Here is a 20,931-nt window from a genome sequence, read left to right as displayed (position 1 = left end):
TTCATGAAATTACTTCAACAAACATTAAAATAAATATTGTTGCAGATATCACACCGTAATACAGAAACAAATATATGCACAAGAATCAACACATTGACACTGTTATTTTGGACTAATGTCCTCGGAAAAACCCAATGTGGAAAAATCGGTGCAACAACGGAGGATTTTATTATTCAACAATTTTCTAGTACAACAGGGTGCCAAACTGGCTTACCCATAGATAGACAAAATTTCCAACACTTCTTTTGAACCCAACGTCAGCCCTACTGACCTCTACATGACCTGAAACCCTCTGCGTCAACCTGTTGAGACTCTGCGCAGCCTCTCTGGCCTTCTATGTCACTCCTGCAGCCTCTGCATGGATGACGCAAGCCCTGCTGGCTCTGCGCAATCTATGCTGCCTCTGCGTGGCTCCCTCTGGCCCTACGTCTGCCTTTTCTGCCTCTGTGCTGATCTCCCGTCTCTCTGTTTCGTACTTGCTGCCTCCTGATTGCTCTTCAGACCACTGGTTCAATTTCTCAGCTAACACCGCTCCAGAAATTGAACTGACTGGTCTCCCTCAGTGTGTTCTCCAAGTGACCCTCAAGCCTCCTCTTATACTTTTCTCGTTGACAAATCAATGGCCGAGATTAAGTACCTAATCAACGACTAAGATTAGATCTGGCTTGATCCATGATTTTTGGACCATTCTAACACAGTTTTATATTAATACACATTAATATTTTATTTTTCCTAAGTTTAGACTTAGGGACTCCATTAAAAATATTAATTATTTTAATATCTCCCAAATTGTTTAGAATCTGCCCAAACCATCTCTGGGTATTGGAGATCTCATGCGCCTTAGCCTCTCCACCGATTTTCGTGGCTAGAGGACATCCGATGCTACCCCAAATCAATACTCCCTCTTAGCGAGGACTGTTCTCTAGTAATACTCACTGAGTATCACTCTGATCATCCGGCATCGGTCCCTGTGCTGATGCTAAGCCTCCCCGCCCAACATCCTCTGCACTACTGAATCCTGTACTGCTGCTCATGATTCTGCTACTGCCATTGCTGCATCTGTACGACAACTCCCTCTACATCCGTGTTGCTGCTGGTCCTTTCTCCCAACACTGCATCTGCACTGCAACTCCCTCTGCATTTGTGCTACTGTTGGTCCTTTCTCCCAACACTGTATTTTCACTGCAACTCCCTCTTCATTCATGCTGCTAACACACTCATTTCTACTTCTGAAAGGGGTTGTTTACCATCCCCATCTTTTTCCTGAAGTAGCCAAATTTTGACTTTCCAAGGGCCTTGGTGAGGATATCTGCCACCTGTTTTCCTGTAGGAGTGTAGCTCAACTGTACAACTCCTCATTGGACACAGTTTCTGACAAAGTGACACTGGATATCAATATGCTTCCACCTATCATGAAACACTGGATTCTCAGAGAGTTTGATGCAACTCTGATTATCACACATGATCTTGGTCGCCTCCATATTTTTTCTGAATAGGTTCACCAACAGTTTTCTAAGCCATATGGCCTCACACGACGCTGTGCTTGCTACCATATATTCTGCCTCAGATGAGCTCAGAGCCACAGACTTCTGTTGCCTACTGCAGCAGGAGGTCATTCCTGATCCAATGTTGAAACAATACGCAGAGGTACTTTTCCGATCCACTGAACTTCCTGCCCAATCTGAATCAGTAAATCCACTCAACCTGATATCCTTCCCCTTGGTGTATAGGAGCCCATAATCAATTGTTCCCTGTAAATACCTGAGAACGTGTTTGGCTGCTGCCCAGTGTGCCCTCTTTGGTTCCACCATGAACTGACTGAGGGTGTTGACAGCGTAGAAAATATCTGGCCTGGTATTGACTAGATACATCAGGGACCCTATGAGCTGCCGATATAGGGTGGGATCGACATCTTTGTCTTCTGATGCATCAATCTTCTTCCAGTTGGTGATCATTGGCATAGCCATATGTCTACAGTCTCCCATCCCGAACCTTTTTAGGATTTCTGTAGCATACCTCCCTTGCCCAAGGAAGATTTCTCCTTTCTGCTGCCAAACTTCCAACCCTAGGAAGTAGTGCATTCGTCCCAGATCCTTCATATCGAACTCTATGGCTAGATTCTTCTGCCAGTCCTCAATGAGTCTGGACGATCCTGTCAAAAAGAGAACATTCACATATAATACTAAGATAAGTGGCTCGTTCTCTACAACCAGATAGTAGAGATTCGGATCTGCGTCACTCTTGACAAACCCCATGTTCTGCATGTATCCATCTATTTGATGATACCATGCTCTCGGTGCCTGCTTCAGCCCATACAAGGCTTTCTTCAGTCTGCATACATGAGTCTTCTTCTCATGAGTTTCAAAGCCCTCTGGTTGTTCAATGTATACCTCTTCTTCTATTACCCCGTTCAGATATTCCGTCTTGACATCCATCTGATGGATCTCCCATTGCATCTTGGCTGTAAGAGATATCACGGTCCTAATAGATTTATACCTGGCTACTGAGGCGAAGGTTTCCTCATAGTCATTCCCTTCCTTTTGAGCATACCCCTAGCCACAAACCTAGCCTTGTATTTCTCAACATTGTCGTCCACAACATATTTGATCTAGTAGATCCATCTTGAACCTACCATAGATCTGTCTTGAGGCCTTGAAACCACCTCCCATACATTCACCATTATGGAGTTATACTCCTCTACCATCGCTTCTAGCCAGACCTGATGCTGAGTTGCCTCTTTGAAACTGGCAGGCTCTCCATCCTGAGCTACTAATGCCTGATATTTGTCTGGTTGTTTTCGCTCCCTCTTACCGTTCCTTGGCTCATTGATAAAGTTATCGGTATCATGCAGAATCTGACGAAGTTCCCTGCTAGTTCTTCCTCTGCCAGCAGGTGCTTTTGTTCGCTTCTCCTCCCCATCCTGAGAATCTTCCTGGCCTGAGGAAGAATTCTTCACTTATGTTGGTTGAAGAGGCATGACCAACGGATCCTCTTTCAACTGCTCCTCGGAAGGCATTTCACAAGATCTTTTGAAAGCTCTGTCCTCCATGAACTTTACATCTCGTCGTACTACTACCTTCTTGCTCCCTAGAAGATGGATTTTGTATGCCTTAGCGTTCTCGCCTTATCCCATCAGATATCCCTTTTCTGCAGTCTGAAATGACTGACTTCAGGCGTCTTCCCAGTGAAGACTTTCTCTGGAGTAATCTTGCGCAATGCCCGATGGGGAGTCCTGTTCTGAACGTAGACAGTTGTGTTGCATGCTTCCGCCCACAGGAATTTTGGCATATCCTAATCATACAGCATGGCCCTAGATGCTTCTACAATAGTCAAGTTTTTCCATTTTGCCACCCCATTCTGCTCCAGATTGTAGGGAGTTGTCCACTCTCTTCTGATGCCCTCCTTAGCGCAATAATCAGTGAAGACCTTATCGACATACTCTCTACCGTTATCTGAGTGCAAAACTTTTATTTTCTTCCCAGTCAGATTCTCCACGAGAGCCTTGAACTCCTTGAATCGACAGAAAACCTCATCCTTGGTTTTCAAAAAATAAATCCAAGTTTTCCTCGAGTGGTCATCAATGAAGGTGATGAAATACTCGGCACCACTGAGAGCTTTGACGGACATAGGTCCGCAGATATTTGAGTGTATCAATCCTAGTACACTCTTGGCCCTGTGTTTGCTCCTAGGAAATGTTGTCTTGGCATACCTTCCTAGAGTGCATCCCCTGCATACATCATCTCGTTCCGTACTCAGATCCGGAACCCCTGTTATAGTGCTCCTGAGAATTCTCAGAGCTCCATGGTGCAAGTGACCCATCCTTCTGTGCCATAGTTTGTTCAATTCCTTGTCCCCATGACTGCTTTTTAGTGCCATTGGTGATTCTAGTTGTAATCTATACAACCGATTTCTTTTGATCCCGATCTGCACTTTCTTATTTCAGCTCGAGTGTTTGACGTATACATTTTCCTTGATGAAGTAGATGTCATATCCCTTGCCTTGTAGTTGTGACATGAAAAGTAAGTTCATCCCCAATCCTGGTACATGCAGAACAATTGTGGCACGGAACCACTCTCCCGATTCTGTCTGAAAAACTATGGTACCCTTCCCTACTGGAGTACACTTTGCCTTGTTCCCCATGGTGATCTGAAAGTTCATCTTCTCTTCTCGATATTCTGAGAAAGACTCCCTGATTCCTATCATATGCCATGAGGCTCCACTGTCTATATACCATACTTCTGATGATGTAGCACTAGTCATGCACGCCACTTCTTCTTCCAGATTGGAAGCCAACATAGAGAAATTGAAATCTCTTTCCCTTGTGCAATCTTCTGAAAATTTGCATGAGTCCCTTGAGGTGGATGCCTCTGCATCGTGGTCTCGACCCATAACTGATTTTCCCTTTCTGTTTCTGATTCCTTGCTTTGATACCATGTGAAAATTCTATCATTGTAACAACTGATTTACTTTTCCTACTTATTTCACCATAAGTTATTCATGAAATTACTTCAATAAACATTAAAATAAATACTGTTGCAAATATCACACCGTAATACAGAAAAAAATATATGCACAAGAATCAACACATTGACACAGTTATTTTAGACTAATGTCCCCGGAGAAACCCAATGTGGGAAAACCGGTGTAGCAAGGGAGGATTTTATTATTCAGCAATGGACTAGTACAACAGGGTGCCAAATTGGCTTACCCGTAGATAGACAAAATTTCCAGCACTTCTACTGAACCCAACGTCAGCCCTACTGACCTCTGCATGACCTGAAACCCTCTGTGTCAGCCTGTTGAGACTCTGCGCAGCCTCTCTAGCCTTCTATGTCACTCCTGCAGCCTCTGCGTGGATGACGCAGGCCCTGCTAGCTCTGCGCAGTCTATGCTGCCTCTGTGTGGCTCCCTCTGTCCCTGCATCTGCCTTTTCTGCCTCTGTGCTAATCTCCCGTCTCTCTGTTCCGTAGTTGCTGCCTCCTGACTGCTCTCCAGACCACTGGTTCAATTTCTCAGCTAAACCCGCTCCAGAATTTGAACTGACTGGTCTCGCTCAGTGTGTTCTCCAAGTGACCCTCAAGCCTCCTCTTATATTTTTCTCGTTGACAAATAAACGGTCGAGATTAAGTCCCTAATCAATGGCTAAGATTAGATCTAGCTTGATCCATGACTTTTGGACCATTCTAACACAATTTTATATTAATACACATTAATATTTTATATATGCTAAGTTTAGACATAGGGACTCCATTAAAAATATTAATTATTTTAAATATCTCCCAAACTACTCGTGCCCTTAGGATCTCTGATTGTGAGAGCTTTGATAAGGAGAGATCCCATCTCCTTAATGTCTTTGTGGAGAATGGATATAGTAGGCGCTTAGGTCAGAAGGCTTTCCGTAAAGCCTCTAAAAATGCGTTAATTAAGAAAGAGCCAAAAGAGCGCCGTCTAGGTGTCCATCTTCCCTATGTCCAAGGAACCACGGACAAGATTGCTTGGATCCTTAAAAGGTATGATATTCCCTCAACCTTTAGGCCCCTCAGCACCATTCGCAATTCCCTCCGATCGGTGAAGGATCCCGTTAACCCTAAGGACATGAAGGGTGTCTACTTGACCCCTTGTTCATGTGGGACCCCCTATATTGGGGAAACAGGACGCTCCATCCATCAAAGGATCTGCGAACATGCGACCGACCTAAGACATGGGAGATCCAAGTCTTCAGCATTGGCAGAGCATGTGGAAAAGACCAAGCATCAGGTGTGTATTGAGGAGGCCAAGGTTGTTGCCAAAGTTGCTCAGTTCCATCATTGTAAATTTAGGGAAGCTATTGAGATTGAAAAGAGGCCGAGCAATCTCAATAGAGATGATGGCTGGAAAATCAGTAGGTGCTGGATTCCAGCACTCTCTTATTAGTCGGTTTTTCTGCCTCCTCCTTGTTTTTGAACTCTTATTATATATATATATATATATATAATTTTTATTTTATTATTTATTTATTTATTTATGTATATATATATATATATATATATATATTTAAGACTAATTTCTATTAATATATATAATATAATATATTAATATCAAGACTATATTATTAATATATATTATATTTAATAAATAATTAAATAAATAAATTACCTATATTAAGAAAATTGCCCAAAAGCCTCTGAGAAAAATTTTGCTAGAAAAAACCACCACAAATCTACATGGTAGGAAGGAGCACAAAAAGAACACTACAAAGAAGAATATTCTAGAAGAATATTCTAGAGAAAACTCTGAGTCACAAGAAATCAGGGAAGAAAGAGACAGCTCTCAAGACAAGCAAGGAGAAAGCCCGCCCCAACAAACCAACAATTATGAGGATTCGAATACCGCACAAAATAAATCTTCATTTAACAGCAACGCAGATCTCCTAGACCAAACTTCTTCTCCGACTATCTTCAAAAGAACGAACAGAATAGATTGCGAAGCTAAGACACCAATGTCCCAAGAACCAGAAGAGATGAAGGAGATGCAAGATAAAGGAAGTTGGAAGACCGTAGAGAAAAAAAATAAAGCTACAACACCAATCTCGCCAAGAAAAACGAGGAGCCAGATAAGTAAAAATTAAGAAAATTGTAGGTCCGATAGACCAATTTGGTCTCAGTGGACGTTAACCACCATCATCATCATAATAATAAATAATTTAATTAAATTAAACAAATTACCTTTTCTAACTAACCATTTAAATTATTTTATTTATTTATATATTTTTAACCCTAACTTTATGATTTTAATTAAAATATATATATATATATATATATATATGAGAGACTATTAATAAATAAATTAATAAATTACTTTTATTCTCGTCCCTCACAACCTATTTTAATTAAAATATATATATATATATATATAATATATATATATATATATTTAATTAAAATATATATATATATATATATATATATATATGTATAATATTAACAATAATTATTAAACAATTTAAATAAATAAGTAAATTATCTTTTTGAACTAACCACTAAAAGTATTTTATTTATTATTTTTTAATCCTAACTTTTATCTTAATAACCTAATATTATAACTTTAATATATATATATATATATATATATATATATAATAATTATTAATAAATAATTTAAATAAATAAATTAAATTAAAGTTTTTAAAACTAACCATTAAAAGTATTTTTACCTAATTTAACTTATTTCCATAAATAATAATAATAATAATAATATTAAATTAATAAATAATAATTTGACTACTAATATTATTAATATATTAATATCAAGACTATATTACTAATATAATATTAATTATATTTAATAAATAATTTAATTAGACAAAAAAATTACCTATATTAAGACTATATTATTAATATATAATAATAAATAATTTAATTAAATTAAATAAATGCAGTTGTCTATAATGCGACTTTTTGGAAGCTTTTCCGGTGGGTTTTTCCAGTCAAAATCCGGCAGCAATTATTGGAATCGCAAGTTTGATAGCTAGTTTCTGCACAATCAAAGCGTCCCAGGGGTTTTTGAGGGTGCTAAATCCAAATATGGAGTTAAAAAACCATTTTAACTGCAGCAAATCAAGATTTAACCTCAATTTCTTCCGCCGGATTCCGTCACCGGAATCTCCAAAAAGTCGCATTATAGACAACTCCTAAATAAATTACCTTTTCTAACTAACCATTTAAATTATTTTATTTATTTATATTTTTAAACTTAACTTTATGATTTTAATTAAAAAATAAATAAAAAATATATCTATATCTATATCTATATATATATATATATATATATATATATAGATGTGACTATTAATAAATAAATTAATAAATTACTTTTTAAGCTAACCATTGAAATTATTCTCGTCCTTAACAACCTATTATTTTAACAATAATTATTAAATAATTTAAATAAATAAGTAAATTATCTTCTTAAACTAACCACTAAAAGTATTTTATTTATTTTTTAATCCTAACTTTTATCTTAATAACCTAATATTATAACTTTAATATATATATATATATATACTTATTAATAAATTAATTAATTAATTTTTAAAACTAACCATTAAAAATATTTCATGTATTAATATTAAAAATAATAATAATTTTAAATTAATGAATAATAATTTGACCTGGGTCCTAAGGTCAAAATTAGCCGTTGGTCGATTTAGCCGTTGGAGTCTCTGCTCAGACTATTTAACATGCTAAGCTGGATCTGTTTCTTCATCTTGTCCTGATGATGAACCACACTTGTTGGTTCGAAACGCGTCGACAAATGTCTGTCTACATGTGATTTACGCCGAAGTTATTCTTTCAACTATTATGGATCACAGAAGCCTCAATTCAACTATCTCCCAAACTGTTTAGAATCTCCACAAACCCTTTTTGGGTATTGGAGATCTCATGCACTTTAGCCTCTCCACCAATTTTCAAGGCTAGAGCACATCCGATGCTACCCCGAATCAACAAATATGTAGGCACCGAGCATTAAGAACCTGTGCCGCAAATATCCAACTGCTTTGTGCCTGCCAAATCACACATCGAGATCTGTTGTCCCAAGCCCTGATGATGTGCTTGGGAACTACCAGAAGCCTAGGCATCATCCTGCCAACAAGGACTACTTTCCTCCACACCTCATGCTCCCCTAACGCCTCAAGCTATCCAACTGAAAAAACACCATGTAACTCCCTCTCGATCACCTCCCCAAGTGTAAGCCTAGGGGTGGAACATATGCTACCTCGACAATCAACCATGCCATCCCTAAGTTTGTAACCATCAACTCGTGCACCTACCAAGTGTCTCAACTAGAGAGTCTCCTCTCGGCCCAAGACACGTGGTGTCTCATCCAAGTGCCTAGGGTGCGTCCCTCATGCCCTGCTGCCGAAATGGAGAGTGTCAAAGTGCAACAACCAAAATCTTTGTGACTGTAAGAAGCACTGGAGGATGATTGGTGGGTATGTCCCAAAGAGTATGATCAAGAGTCTGTTGGAATGCTCAAGAGTAATCCTACGGACAACCCTCTCTCCGCCTTGGATCTGCTGATAACTCCCTTGAGGCCTTGCCTCCACTATACATGGTTTCCCAAAATGCTCGACAATGTCGTCATCGATCCTAAGTGAGTTGCGTCCAATGGTACACCTACTGTCCCTGTCCATAAGTCTCCCTACACATGCTCACACGTCACATTACCAATACTGATAGGCTGGTCAGCATAAAAATGCGTATCATTTTTTCATCAGTGGAGAGAATATTCCTGGCAGTTGTGTGAGAGAATACTTTTTGATGGACATATGTTTTTCTCTTACTGAAACCTATTGGCTGGCAGGTTTCTGTCGTCGAGAATAAATTTTATAAATGGATTGGATCCCTTACCATCTAGTTTCTTGTAATTACATAGAAGTGACTTCTAAATTTCATTGAAGATGTCTATTGTAATTTTCATTTACTGTTAACTGACTAAGGGGCCTGTGGATGTGAAGGAGAAAGATTCTGCTGAATTGCAGAGGAAGATTCAGAAGGGGCTAAAGACGATGTCTATTTGCTTTATTGATCCTGTAAGAGCTGAGGAAAGCTTTCAAAAGTTGCATCAAATGAAGGATAACAATATCTTCAAGGCTTTATCACAGTTGCTTGATCCAGAGACAACATTTGCAAATGCTCATGCCATTCGTGTAAGTTGCATCTGTCTTATGGGTCTTGTTCTTTTAATTGACAGTTGGATACAGCTATGGGTTTCAATGGTCTTCTCTTGTTATGTAAATGTACTTAGTAATGATTACAATGAATAAAAGGTCAAGGGACCTAATACCAGACCTTTATATTTTTCACAGGATGATTTGCTCAAGAGAATGGGAGAAAGACATCCACAGCATGAATTTTTGAAAATCCTTTCTTTAAAATGCAGTTATATATTATTTGGCACAGACCATGTGAAAGCTGTCTTAGGGCAGTCCTTAGCCAATAAAATGGCATCAAATCAGAGTCTGCTAAATGCTGGAATTGATCTTCTTCTGGTAGGTAGAATGTAAATGCAATTTGTTAATGGAGATAATGATACAGTTTTGTCAACCTGGGATTAAAGAGCAGAAACTATTTTGTGCTTTTAGCATTGATGTAGGAGTTGCTTTTGTTCTTCCACTCTGTATTTTCACTGGATGTACTCTTTTAGTCCCAATAACCCACTCTTTTGGTTACTCGTTGGACTTTAATAAAATTATCTCGCCTTACTTCTCTAGCTCTGGTCATCAAGATTACATTGATGCTGAAACACTTTATCCCTTGTTTTTAATGTATTTCGTGTCCTTATGAATGGGTAATTCATGAGTTTGGGTGTCTATTCAAGTTCTTGTTGCCATTGAAATTTCTACCATTAAAATTGTGTAATAGAGTGTTTGTTTTGTTTTCTCCAGAAAATTGCAAGTTTTTTCCCATTCCTTCTGAAAGGATCTGAAGAAGACTTGTACCGTCTATTTTTGGAAGATGATGAATCCCTTAAAGATAGGGTAGTGCAAATCATAGCAAAGGCAGGCCGTTTCATTCATAACCAACGGTGAGCAAAAGATACTTATGTTGTTTGTCCGACAATTGATTTGGTCATTCACATTCATTGAATTAGTGCAGGCTATTAATGAACAAGGAAATGTGGGAAATGCAGGGGATATTTTGTTATTTTACAGTTACTGAACAAACTTATCACAGATAGAAGGATCTTGTTCCTCTTTCATGTTATCTTATCTGACTCAAGAAAGTATTTGTGGTATTCTAATAATTGTTGCTCTCACTCATTCGTGGATTCAGGACAGGGTCAAGAGGAGTATTAAAAATATTTCTACATATTCTTCCCTATATAATATAAGTAGTATTTTCTCCAAGAAAATGTTGCTATTACTAGTTTCGTAAGTTTTAATATGATTGTAAGACAGTTTGTCTTTAGAGACAATGGTTCCTTTTTCATTTTTCTTTGTAGAGGAAATATCAAAGCAGAGTACTCAAAAGAAATATGCAGATTGTTCGTTGTTTCGGTAGTTTATGCCAAAATTTGAAGACAAATATGGTAAATATAAGCGCACTGTATGAAATATTGTCAAAAAATGATCTAATGTAAATGGATTAAATAAATAGATACACAGGAAATTTGTAACCTAGTTGTAAGAATTATATACTTGTAAATATTGGGAGATCCAGTACGCTATTGGGTTCTGTGACTCTGTCCCTTAGCTATGACAACTCTCAAGTATTTATTACTTTATTGCTTTAATGCAATGAAACATTGTGACATTAATCTTGTTTATTATTGGTCTCAGTTATTCCTAATATTATCAGTATTTAACCCCTGCTTTAATGCTTTAACCCAAGTAATGTAGAAAAATAAGAGTACACCCGGATGGGAGATCTGGAATAAGAACTTTTATTAAAAGGAATTATCAGTACATTGGGGTCTGCGACTTTTTTATTTATATGTTGGGTACTTGATCTACTGAATTCTTCTAACTACCATCACTTAACTAACACTTAACTTTAATGATGGTCACTTAATGCTCATGTGACCTTTATAATGCTCTATTAAATACTGAATTAGATTTCTAATATTACTCTAGTGTTAATACTCCAGCATTAACCCTCAAGATGAAAATAATATTCCATTAACATCTATTGCCCCTTAATACAAAATGAAACTTTTACCTCAACAAAAGATTTACTATGAAATTTGGGACCACTAATGAGACTACTGCCATCCAGTGAGGCCTCTGGGTAACTAGTTGCAGTGCTTGCTGGTTTGCTAAGATGGTAACTTGGTTACAGGTCATGTCTTAAGCTTCTATTCATCTCCAGATCCGGGTCTCTTCATTGGGGCTTTATATCAGATTGCGATCTTCCTCATTTTGAAGGATGCATGAAGGTGATAGCAATCTTATAACATTGAAAAGTCAATTAAACTGAGCATTATGGCTTCTATGTAGTTTGGTTGGAATCCTGGTTGAGGTGCTAATCAAAATAGGCTGTCTGGAGGCAGTGCTACTGTACTTTCTGGGCAAATTGTTTAATACTGCTTGGCATCATCCTCGGACCTCATCAATTTGAGTGTTTCACTGCTAGCCATCTCAAACCCCAATAATTGCTTCTTAAAGATAGATATGTTCATGTTTGTAGCATCAAAAGTTCTTCTGCTTAGGCTAAGTGTCTAGCATGCAGGAGAGAGTCCTCTTTGGTTGCTTGTTTTATTGTAGCCAGTATTATGATTTCCTTCCTAGGTTTTATCTTAGGAAAAACACATTATGATTAATGTTGGCTATTGGGCTTAAGTTTATAGGGATAAATAATCAAATTATTTAAGTTAGATCTAATCTGAGAATCTCCACTGTTGGTCTAGGTGAGTTAGGATTTAATACTAGCCCTCTATCACTTTGGAGATTTGTAATGTCACAAATGGGAATTTGAACAGTAGATACCAGAAATAAACTTGAACAATTAAATAAACGAAATAGACACATAACCAACAAATACTACACAAATAGATGTCGATAAAATCACTGAGCCATTTTATTAATCCACTGAAAAGAGTACATTAACATGAAGGAATAGTGGAACCTGAGTTTGCTAAGCAAGTAGAGCAAAACCCATAAAAAGATCTCTAACCCAACTGATGAATGGCTCTAGCAACGATGTAGATGGATCGGTGAGAAGGCTGCTGCAAACCAACTATGGCAAAACTGCTCTCTCCAAACTCCACTGAAGCACTGTGAGATTTCTGAGTGAGATCTCCTCATGGTTATTGGGTTTTCGTCCAACACCCACTAGCACACCCGAGGGTTTCTGTCCTGGGGCTACCAATCAAGTCAACCTCTCATACTAGAAGTAATATCAAATCTAAGATGTCTTCTAATGGCCTCCTCATCCTCATTTATAAATCTGATGGACCCTTCTAGAACCTTCGATTTTATTATTATTTAAATCATGGAGCACTTTTCTCTCTTTTATTTCAATTAAAATATTCTTTTTAATGTGGGAAAAGGGTAAATTGGCCACCATGTTTCCTTAGGTCACTGAAAATCACTTATAACCATCTTGTCCTGTAAATCTTCTCGTTCTAGTTCCAATGAGCTATTACACTAAGGTGTTTTGCCAAGTATTCCTCTCGAAATGCCACCTTAAGCGTAATTAATTGAGTCAGGCCCATAAATAACTCTATTTTTTGAAAGTTGTTGGAATGCCACGGAATGAAAGGCAAACTGTGTAGATGATGGAATATACCAAGCGAATGCCATTGGACCCCATAAAAACTCCTCAAAACCCCTCCAAAAGCCCGTGGGCCCGCTGATGATGCCAACCTGCACCTATGACTTGTTTGCCCCCAACTCTGAAAGTCCATCGTATGCATGCCATAAGGAATACCAGAAAAAGGAACATTACAAGATTAGGGATTTGGCTCAAGTGAAATTATGAACGAGAACCTAAGGGACATGATGGAGACACGTTAAGAATACAACACATCCGAGGTGTTGGAATTTGAAGTTGGGAGCGATGGCAGTGCGGAGGACTGATCTTGATGGAGGTGAAATCTCGCCAATGACGATCTATGTGATTGGGGCGGGAGGCTTCATCGGTCCACATCTGTGCGAGAAGATGACGCACGAGATGGATCACACAGTTCTCACCATTGATGTTTACAACGACAAGATCCAACATCTCTTGGAGCCTGGTTACCCTTGGTCTGGCCGCACTGAGTTCCTCAGGATAAATATCAAGCATCTAGCCTCGAGGGGCTCATCAAGATGGTGAAATTGGTCTGGTGTGCAGAGAGACTAGGGTTTGCGCAACAGATCTTGTTATGTGGACAAATGCTTGATGTTCAAGGTCGCTGATGAGGACATTAACATTTGTGGGTCTGCTGTGGAACACTAGACGTGATATGTGCTTTGCTGTAAATGTTTTAAGTCAATTTCAGATGGAACCTCGTTATGATCATTGGATAGCTGCAAAGCACATTTTGAGATACCTACGTGGAACTATTCATCGATGCCTAAAATATGATGGGAAGGAGATTCAATTGATAGGTTTTACCGATTCTGATTTGTGTGGCAGTGAGATAGATGGAAGAAGCACTACCAGTGGTTGTTTCAGTTTGGGATCCATAATGATTTCTTGGATGAGTAGAAAACAAGATACAGTTGCTTTGAGTAGTGTTGAAGCCGAATAAATTGCTGCATGTGAAGTGGGAAAAGAAGCAGTTTGGTTAAGAAAGCTTCTATCATAATTGTTTGGAGGGCCATTAGATCCTACAATTATAAACTGTGATAATCAAAGAAACATCAAGATGTCTGAAGAACCCATGTTTCGTGCCAAGACGAAGCATATCATTAACAAGTACCACTATATTAGAAGTTTGGTGCAAGATGGGGTGGTGAAGCTACAATATATTCCGATTGATGAATAAGTAGTTGATGTGTTAACAAAATCTCTTTTGAGTAAGAAGTTCGAATATTTCAAAAGCATGCTTAGACTAGTTGACATTATAGATTTAGTAGATATGGAGAATTGAAGCATCTGGGGCTGAGTGCCTGATGCTTGGGAGGACATCTGGCTGACCTATGTGATGATGTCTAGATCCCGAAGTAGGGACGGTATTGTTGGTCTTGTGCAGCTCCGACCTTGGATACGATACCTAGATCCCTGGGTTGGTGTTAGAGCTGAAGCCTGATGGTACCTATAGTGGCTAAAGCTTGGAACACACCTTAGTCCCACCCGGTTAGATACCTTAGTCAAGTATTTGTAGGTTTTAACCCTGTACAAAAGTTACCTGCAAATGAATTCTTAAAACAGAAAAATATACAATGGCGAGAACATAAAACAAATATACACATATTTTCCCTGGATCCTAAAACTGAGACTACCAGACTGTTTTTTTCATTATATTCCTTTCAATGTTACAATACATATATATACATGCGGAAGAATTCATAAACCCCAATCCATTAACCTTGGATTAGAACATAAACGTAGTTCCCTTGATTGGATCTACAAAATACCATGGGAAGAAAACCATCATGCCCAAAACCATGTTCAAAACCCATGCACAAAACCACGGGTGGGTCTGCCCACCATCTTTGGGTTTGCCCCCCATCCTTGCGTCCGCATAATTTTTTTTCCTGGGGCGCTGCCACGGACCCTGTGTAGGGGTGCTACCACCCCCGTACAAACCCCTTGACAGGGGGGGCTGCCATCCCCCTTATGACCCCTCGCTGCACCTGACACAACGTACAACACGTGGGCCTGGTCGTGGAAAGAATATAACACACACCCAACAATACCTAATCTTTAGCACTGCGTGTGCTGTGACTCTTCATAGATCATATCGTTTTGAGTTCATCTTTGTACCTATATATATGTGTGTATAATTATGAATACCTCCCTAGTTAAGAGGAAGTGTTGAAGAATGTAACTAGTGTCGGTATTCATAATTGTATTTGAGTCATGATGTAAACAAAATTTTTAGTGTGAAAGAAAAATTATTTTGAAGCATGGGTTCCATGCTCTTTCATTTATTTTCTAGGTCATAGCATCTGTTGAAGGTTTCTAGGTTTAGCCTTGAGTCATAAGAGTCATTGTCACATTTATTAGACCCTTCTTGGGCATTTGTATCATGTAAAGAAAACTATTTTCCAGTCAAAAGTGTCATTTGTCGCCTCCTCACCAAGTCGACCCAGATTAGGGCTATTCGACCCAACAGAAGTAGTATAAATAGAAGAGGAGTTCAACTCATTTGGCACACACTCAACAAGTTCGATATACAAGAGAAAGAGGACGAAAATGAAGAGAAAATTGCAGGAAAGAAGACCTAATTCAAGGAAGAAGCAAAATCGAAGTTTGGAGCACTCTCTCTCTCACATGTGCGAGTTTTCTAGGGTTTCTAGGCAAGTTTCAAGGGCCAAAATTTATGAAGTAGCTGCAGGTCTGAAAGACTATAGCTGGGGCTAAAATTTTGGATTGAAGTTTCATTTGAGAAGCTGACACTTTGAGACTTTGGCAAAGTTCATCTACTTGAAGGAAGGGCTAACTTGGTGATTGGAGGTCTTTGTCTAGGTCAAAGGGTCTTGGATTGTCTCATTTGAATCTACTAGTGGAAGAGTTTGACTGGGTTTTCCCCTTGATAGGGGTTTTGCTTTTGCTGAGTGCCTATATCTTGTGATCTTCATGCACTTTTGATTTAGTAATTTCTTGATAAAAGATAACGTAATAAAGAAGAAAAATAAGCCAACACACATCACAAGTAATTATCAAGAAAGGGGGAATCAAACCCAAATATTTACATGCCTTGATTTTTCGACGCTCATGTGTTGGAATCTTAGGGTTGTGGGGGAGCGCCCCCTCCCCCCCCCAAACGTACCCGCTTCCAATTTGCGCTCCGAGCGGGAGCTAGTCGGGAGCGCACTCCCAAAAGCGCTCTCGACAAAAAAAAACGCTCCCTGTTTTTTTCGGGAGTGTTCGCTCCTTGACTGTTCTCATACGCTCTGGGAACGTTTTTTCAGAGGAGGGAGCGATCGAGAGCAATCTAGAGGAGGGAGCGGTTGGGGAGCGATTGCTCTTGACCGCTCCCCTCTTTGAAAACACTCCCATCCAAAAAAGACGCACGACTGAGAGAGAGGGCGACGACCAACGGCGGAGGAGGAGAGAGGAAAGGGAGGATAAAGGGAGGGAGGAAAGGGAGGAAAAGGGGAGGGGGAAAAGAATAAATAGACCCTCCCCCCTCCCGATTATTCACTTCATCCATTGAGGGAAAGTGGAGCAAGAGAGAGTTTGGGGCTTGAGCAAGAGAGAGTTTAGGGCTTGAAGAGAGGAGCTTGGTGAGAGAGGAGCTTGAGGAGCTTGCAAGGGGAGATTGGAGCTTGGGATTGAAGGCCAAAGAGGTAGGATCTACACTCTAATCTAGCATTTTTTTTTTTATGTTTATTGCTAAATAAATATTTATTTTTTCTCTATTTTCCATTCCAATTCCTCCATTTTTTTTGTAGACTCAAAACTTCAAAGTTCAGACATCATGGTTATATGGCTTGACATTTTCTTCTTCTTGGTTTCTTTTTTGGTTATTATGGTGTTGGAGAGTAGAAGGAGGAGGGTTGATCAAGAAGAGGATGAAGAAGTGGGTTATAGTGGATTTGATGGAAACCCCGAAGAGGAGTACCTTGGTGAGGACGAAGAGAGTGAACATGATTCATCCCAAAAAACTAAACAAGACCAAAACCCATTGTGGAAATATGTTTCTAGGCTTGAAGGAGGGAAAGGGGGTGGAACCACTAAATTTGATTTCCCCCATTGCAACAAAACTTACACAGGTTCATACACCCGTGCCAAAAGGCACCTCTGTGGGAAAGGTCATGGGATGAAGATAAACCAATAGGAATCAAAACTTGTGCAAGTGTGTTAGCGACAGATAGAGCCAAATACATAAGGGAAGAGGAGGAATCCCGATACAAATTTAAAAAATCAAAGGGTTTCTTTGAACATAACTCACAATTACATCAACATGCACAAAGAACTCCTTCAACATCCTCCCATGGCAGTGGATATGGAGGCACATGACCAAACATCTCTTTAAGGCATAGAACCATATCAGATTTCCTTGATGAATGGTGTAGGAATGATGTGGATTCAAAAAATTATCGGTTTCTCTATGCATGTGGGATACCATTTAATGTTCTTCGCTCACCTTATTGGCATGAAATGGTTTCTTGCCATAAATGATGCCCCTAAAGGATACAAGAGCCCTGGGTATGACAAGGCTAGAACCGTTGGACTTGATCATGAAAAAGAAAAAATATCACATTCTTTGAGTAGAATGACAAATTCTTGGACTGAGCATGGGTTGTCCATTGTATTTGATTGATGGACAAATGTAAAGGGCAAGCCATTGATAACTGTTCTTGTCGTGTTTGTTAGTGGTGCCAACTTTCTTTCAGCATATGATTACTCAGAGAAGTTCAAGATTGACATCAACATTGCAGAACCATTACTTGAAACAATTGAACGTATTGGGCCATACACTGTCATCCAAGTCATCACTGATAACGCTGCTAATTGTAAGGTAGCGAGAGCAATTATTGAGGATAAATACCCCAACATATTTTGGTTTGGGTGTTTGGTTCACACAATGAACCTTTTGATGCATGATATTATTAAGAACAAAAACCAACAATACAAATGGATTGGTGATTTGTACAAGAGAGGCAAACAAATGATAAAATTTATTACAAATCATAGCAATACCCATGGGCTTTTCTGCAGTCAGTCAAGATTGGAGCCGTTGAAGATTGCGAAGGCTAGATTTGCCAGCTATTACCTCACCTTCAGGCGCCTTTTGAAGGTAAGAGAGTCATAGGCTAGCATGGTATCAAGTCCACATTGGCAAGTATTAAAGGAAAGGGCTACAAATGTAGCTGACAAGCAAGGTTTTGAACAGGTGGAGGAGACCACTCTTGATGGTCTATTTTGGGCACGTATGAGGCAAGTATTGGAATTCACCAAACCCATTTATAACATGATTCGTTTTGCAGATACAAATAAACCAGTTATTGGGTAGGTGTATGAGCAGATGGATACCATGTTGGGGCAAATCAAAGATATTGTTCAGAAAGATGATCCCAACTTGTATACTCTAATTCACAATTGTGTGTGTACACGGTGGCATAAACATAATGTTCCACTACATGCCTTGGTGTATATCCTTATGCCAAAATACTACTCTCCATCTTGGTTGGGCCAACCTGCACCTGGGGGTGGGGTTAGGGTCAAACCCCATACTGATCCAGAGGTATCTACAGGATATATGCAAGCATTAGACAAGTTGGTAGCTGACAGGGAGGAGTGTGCTAATCTGCGTCCTGAATTAGGCAGATACTTCAGTTGCGCTGGTTTGTTTGGTTCTTTGCATGCAGTGGAAGATAGAGACAAATTTGATGCTCTCACATGCTGGGAAGCATATGGCGGCATGGGACTTTTGCCAAAATTGGCAAAACAATTTCTCTCACAAGTTGTAAATACTTCTTCTGCAGAAAGGTGTTGGAGCACCTACAACTTCATACATAATGTGAGAAGAAACAGACTCAATAAAAACCGGGCAGAAAGCTTGGTTTATGCGCACTACAACTTGAAGTTGTTTAGTCATTATTGTGATCGGGTTTATGAGGATCCAATATATAAAATTTGGGACAACCACCCAGAGGATGATTATTTGGAGGATGGCACTATACATCTTGAAGATCTGGAAGCAGTACTTATGAGAGATGAAGATGAAGCAACAACTATGCCACCCCCACCATCCAGTAGCAATGCTAGTGCTCGAGCTCCAAGTCTTGTTCCTTTACTGCTGCCGCCTCCATGTACATCCTCACGTGGAGGGCATGTGCCTTCTAGTTCTGGTCATGGGATTGTGCGGGAGGAGACTCCTAGAAGACAACCACGACCTGCTTAGAAATTAGACATTTCTTGTGGTGGCAAGGGGAAACTGTAGATGATGGATTTACTTGTCTTTTTTGGTTTCTAGTAGTTTTAATAACTGTTGACTCTTTCATATTTATTACGATATTTTTTCTGAACAATATATGACAATTTAAGTTTGAAGTTTGAAGTTGGCAATTATAACTCATTGGTAATGAATTATGAATATGATGCTTCGTGAAAGTTGTTTCATTTCATGTTAGATATTTTGTGTTGTAATGGTTACACTTAGCTTACAAGTACAACTTTGGTGATCAATTATGATAAATGTTATATATTGAATTTTGAAAGCTTGAAACTTTAAGATTGATGAATCATGAGACTCAATATGTTGTATGTTACTAACTTGTGGACATGGTTGATGAAGATTATAACTTCTAGATGATTGTTGTTATATGGTTCAATCTATGTTTTTTTATGCTTTTTATATCTAATTCCTCATTCTACATGCTTTTGTTGACATATATGCATCAAAATACAAAAAATATAAGAAATATATATATTATATAAAAAACGCTCTCGGAATCGCTCCCAAACTGGGAGCTTCTAAAAATGTCGCTCCCACTCCCGCTTGTGCTCCCACTGCAAGCTGTTTGGTTGTGGAATCTCTTTTGTGAGCTATTTGGACACGTGCTGGATACCATCGTGATCTGCTGTGACAACCAGAGTGGGATTTGATTTTTGAGGAATCTTGTGTTCTATGATTGCTCCATGCATATAGACATCAGGTACCACTTTATCTGGGATATGGTACAACGGGGAGCAAGAAGGCTCCAACACTCTGGGACTAATGTATAGGTCACCGATATTCAGATGAATCCCCTGGGAAAGGTCAAATTCTTGACTTTCCGAGAATGACTAGGAGTCGTGGAGAGACTCTCTCCTGAAGGTCCTATATGATATGGACACTGAGCTCTGGAAGCTTCGGGGGGCTTGGGGGCACTTCTTGGAGCGATGAGCAACCATAGGGTGAGTGGTTCAACCTTCCCCTAGTGGTGTGCCATGTAGGCAGGATGAGTGGTTCATCCTTCTCTTGCCGAGATACAATCATACAGTGAGTGGTTCAGCCTTCCCCTGGGATACCCCATGGCGACATGTAGGCAGGATGAGTGGTTCATCCTTCTCCTGCTGAGACATCCTACCCATGCAGTCTGGGACTCATGCGAAGTACCTCTCATCTGGCCAATGAGTAGGGAAATGAAGATAGGGACCATAGTAGTACCGATAGATGCATTGTGTAACTACCATACTCCCTATGCTAGGATGATATTGATCTGGGATCAATTGGAACTGTCTTTGGGTCAGTAAGAGTGATATAACTCACTCTCTTTTGGAACTGATTTTGGATAAGTAAGAGTGGTATGACACTCTCCTTTTTGGAACTGATTTCAGATCAGTAAGAGTGATATAACTCACTCTCTTT

The 20,931-nt window shown here is 39.3% G+C and overlaps 1 protein-coding gene across 8 annotated transcripts in view; it reads left to right on the top strand.

Annotated features, from left to right (window-relative positions):
• The window catches only part of LOC149157274 (sister chromatid cohesion protein PDS5 homolog A-like), a 344,827-nt gene that overhangs the window by 174,154 nt on the left and 149,742 nt on the right, over positions 1 to 20,931 (top strand). For 7 of the 8 annotated variants that reach the window (XM_089435756.1, XM_089435759.1, XM_089435754.1 and 4 more), the window contains 3 exons: positions 9,497 to 9,688; positions 9,848 to 10,030; positions 10,427 to 10,566. In XM_089435756.1, the coding sequence (XP_089291882.1) occupies positions 9,497 to 9,688; positions 9,848 to 10,030; positions 10,427 to 10,566 (515 nt within the window). Of the gene's footprint in view, positions 1 to 9,098; positions 9,150 to 9,496; positions 9,689 to 9,847; positions 10,031 to 10,426; positions 10,567 to 20,931 lie in introns of those variants that run through there. The other variant, XM_089435760.1, reaches the window with a different exon arrangement.

The sequence above is a fragment of the Pinus tabuliformis genome, chromosome 5_2, assembly GCF_031772625.1.
Source record: "Pinus tabuliformis cultivar Carrire ecotype Pingquan chromosome 5_2, CPIR1, whole genome shotgun sequence".
In the NCBI taxonomy this organism is placed as follows: domain Eukaryota; kingdom Viridiplantae; phylum Streptophyta; class Pinopsida; order Pinales; family Pinaceae; genus Pinus; species Pinus tabuliformis.
Note: the sequence above shows the minus strand (reverse complement) of the source record. Positions and strands in the feature narration are given on the sequence as shown.